The 3,598-nt window shown below is 38.0% G+C and overlaps 1 protein-coding gene across 1 annotated transcript in view; it reads left to right on the forward strand.

Moving 5' to 3' along the window:
- The window catches only part of FRY (FRY microtubule binding protein), a 480,115-nt gene that overhangs the window by 94,589 nt on the left and 381,928 nt on the right, over window positions 1–3,598 (forward strand). The window contains exon 2 of the mRNA XM_019523795.1: window positions 2,815–3,014. Coding sequence (XP_019379340.1) covers window positions 2,815–3,014 — 200 coding nt within the window. The remainder of the gene's footprint in view (window positions 1–2,814; window positions 3,015–3,598) is intronic.

A 3,598-nucleotide genomic window follows, 5' to 3' on the forward strand; every position in this document is an offset into this window, starting at 1 on the left:
CTGCGTCCAGTTCTGGGTGCCACACTTCAAGAGGGATGTTGACAACATGGAGCTAGTATGCAGCTAGATAAAAGATGGCTACCAACAGCTACTTCTGTTCTGGCTATGTTTTTGAGTGAAAGTAGTTATTGTTGTTCTGTTTTCTGCCAAACAAATTCCTGTTATTTCATAAGGCATGATCTCAACAGAGCTCCTTGAGGCACTTGGGCACAAGAATGCATAGTTTATGAACCCCGAATTGTCTTAGGTCTGAGATAGTCCCCTGGATGTATAGCTCAACTAAGACATATGCACCTCTGGCCAGGTACAGCAGCAGAAATTGGTGGGCCTAAATAGGTTTTGTAAAATCACTCACTTAAGCAGGATTTAGAGGGCTGCGTTTAATTGGTACATTAGGTACCGAGGTTCTTTTTTTCAGATCTGGCTCTGATAGACTTCATAGCCTATATTTCTTTGTATCTCATTATTCTTTATTCTTTGCTCAGTCCTAAATGATGACAGGAGAGGGATTGTGTTTATATTTTTATGACTGTTTGTTTACTTTTTCATGAACTTGAGGTTTGTTTTAGTTTACAATAACTGAAGTATATGATGTGCACCTCCTTTTAGTCTTGAAGAATATCAATGTAAAAGAGGTCTAGGTATGATTTGTTATAAGGACCATATGTTCCCAGCATAGCTCAGTTATTATAATGGAACACTAAGCAATCAAATTAAGCTTAATGAGAATGAAAACTGGATGAAAAAAGAATCAGTGATTGCTGTGTTAGAGTATGATCTCATATCTTGTTGATTAAGGGACTCATTCTTAGTGGAGTGCAATATGAATTGAATGGGTGACATCCCCTTAAGTACAACAGCTGTTCTGACATATACAAAACAGGGAATTTACTTTTTTAATGTTTATGTCCTGTAACGGTCTTTTGCAAAATCAAATATTTAAAGAAAGACTGTTTCCTGCTCTGCAGTACATTTCTATGCACTTCATTGTAAAAATTTTGTGCCTAATTCTGCCAAGTCATATGCTACTGAAGTCGTTGAGGGTTAAGGGTGGTAAGAACCTTGCAGAAATAAGATGTTAAAATGCATTGGCAGCATATCAAATCTCATTTGTTCTTCTGATAAATTCAATTGGTTAATATTTAAAAGTCATTTCAGGAGAAATAATGCAAATTTATCTCGGAAGAGCATATGCTATATAATGCCAGAGGCCAAATTCTAATCTTAGATGTGCAGTACACATCACTGGTTATCTGAAAAGTATGCATCTGAACTCCTCTCTTCTTTTCTTTCTGTCTTTTTTTTGGAGCCTGACAAAGTGAACACAAAAGGCAGGCATGTATTTTTTTAGTAACTTCTCTTTAGAATGCAGCAAGACTGAGAAACATTATCAGCCTTGCACATTTTCTGTCACTTGATATTTTATTTAAAATCTCTCTGCACCACCTACACAGCTGCTCATAGGTGTTATGGCATCTGAATTACAGGAGGAAAGGCAGCTGAACTTCTTCCAGTGTTGCTGATTAGCACTACTTTTTAGCCCAGGTGGTGAAATGAATGGTTAGAAAACGCAGCCAGCAGCATCCTACAAAATCAAATGTGTCACTTTTTGTCAATAAAAGTTATGCCACTTCCAGCTCAGGGCCTGGGAACTGTAATTTAGGAATTCCATGCATAGAGAGGCAAGTATGAGCATTTGTTTTTATTTCAGTTCTGCTTTGTCATAAGAAACAGGAGCAGAGCTGAATGCAATGCATATTGTCTTGCTTATTATGGGTTGATAAATAATGTTAATACAACAACATGTTTTTGTTCTCAGGTGAACTGATACAATACTAGATTTTTCTGATGGCAAGAGAAAATATTTTGGGTCTGAGGTTTTTTTCTGTAGAGTTTACACTGGCAAAGCTCCATTGGCTTCAGTGGATTTATTCCTGAGTTCCATCAGAATCAGTGAGAGGAGAATCAGGCTTTCTATTTTACATTCTTAACTAAAAAGCTATGCTCTTGGCAGCTATGAGAGCCAAGCCTTTCAGATAACAATAAAGAATAAAATGAACAATTAACAACTGAACTATAGAAATCTTGCATGGGATAAGAGAGCTGAGTGTCAGTAAAAGTCCTGAATGATAGCAAGCCTCACCATGTCAAAGACAGTGTAGGGCAGAACATGCAGACTTGGCTGTACCCAACCACAAGATAATAGATTTCATCTCTGGTTCCGTATAATAATCTAAATCATACAGTTTGGGAATCCCAAAACTAATATACAGGTTTGGAACCACCAAAAACCACAAGACTAATATAACCCTGCTCAGTTTATATAACTAATTTCCTTAATATATAGTTTTATAGTTTTCAGTGATCAACTAAGCTCTTGCTTTGTTTTACTGTTAAGATAATATGTTAGACAGTGTTTTTCAACCCATGGGTCACAACCAAAAAGTGGGTTGCAAGAATATATGAAAGGGTTGTGAACAAACTTTAAACTTGGATCAACAAACTTTAAAAATGGAGAAAAACATGGGAAACCGTGTCTTTTCCCTTGTAGGCTGTCAGAGTTCCAGCCTGCAAGAGGCTGCTTGGGGGCCCTCCCTGCCCCACATACCCACCTCCTGTCCCACACACTGAGGGCCTGGGGCCTGGGAAGGAGTGGGTCAGGAGTGAGGGGTACTGGGTCAGAATTGGCCATCAAAGTTTACAAATGGGTCCTGGTATAAAAAAGGTCTAGAACCACTGTGTTAGAACACTGTTGAGAAAAAAATCAAGGGATATAGGATTTGTGAAAATGAATTTGTCTCTTATCCATTTCAGCTCCTCCAGTTGGTAACGGATACATCAAACCAACAGTTCCACCTGTTTCTGGCACACAAAGGGAAAAGGGACCTCCAGCCATGTTGCCCATCAGTGTTGACCCAGACAGTAAACCAGGCGAATATGTCCTGAAGAGCTTGTTTGTTAACTTTACAACACAGGCTGAGCGCAAGATTCGCATCATCATGGCAGAGCCCCTTGTGAGTAAGAGAAAATTACTTTTTAATCAAGTTTGTGCTGAAATTTTTTACCCTTCAAGCTATAAATTTGCAACATGTTATGATCTAACCACTCTGTAACTATAGATTTTGTTTGACCTATGAAGTCCTAAATGTTTTGAGTCCTAGCTACTGAAGAAACTGCCTTTCCCTCTTTTAAAAGCAGCAGTTGTGATGTTCTGAACTAATGCCCCCCCAGGTTTAAATGGCAGGGTCCTGGTGATAGATCATTTTTGGTGATAGGTTTCAGTTTGGGAACCTATTTTCTTCTTTCCTCCTATTTTTGTCCATTAAACATTTCATGACCTTTAGTACAGTGTGATTCATCAGATGGATGATGTGGTGGCATTAGTTCTGTTGTTGGGTAGATTTTCTGAGGGCTTTTTAAATATTATCATATTGATAGACATTAATTATTCATCTTGCAACCTCTTTGTTGCAACTGGAGAATTCAGTAGGAAAATTAAAGTTTTTAACTTTATTTATTTTAGCGTTTTTTACTGGATTCAAACTAGTAAAGACAAGGAATATCACATTATCAGTGGCAGGGGGGTTGGCTGCATAAA

The sequence above is a fragment of the Gavialis gangeticus genome, unplaced genomic scaffold (genome assembly GCF_001723915.1).
Source record: "Gavialis gangeticus isolate Ggan-Ray unplaced genomic scaffold, GavGan_comp1, whole genome shotgun sequence".
Classification (NCBI taxonomy): domain Eukaryota; kingdom Metazoa; phylum Chordata; order Crocodylia; family Gavialidae; genus Gavialis; species Gavialis gangeticus.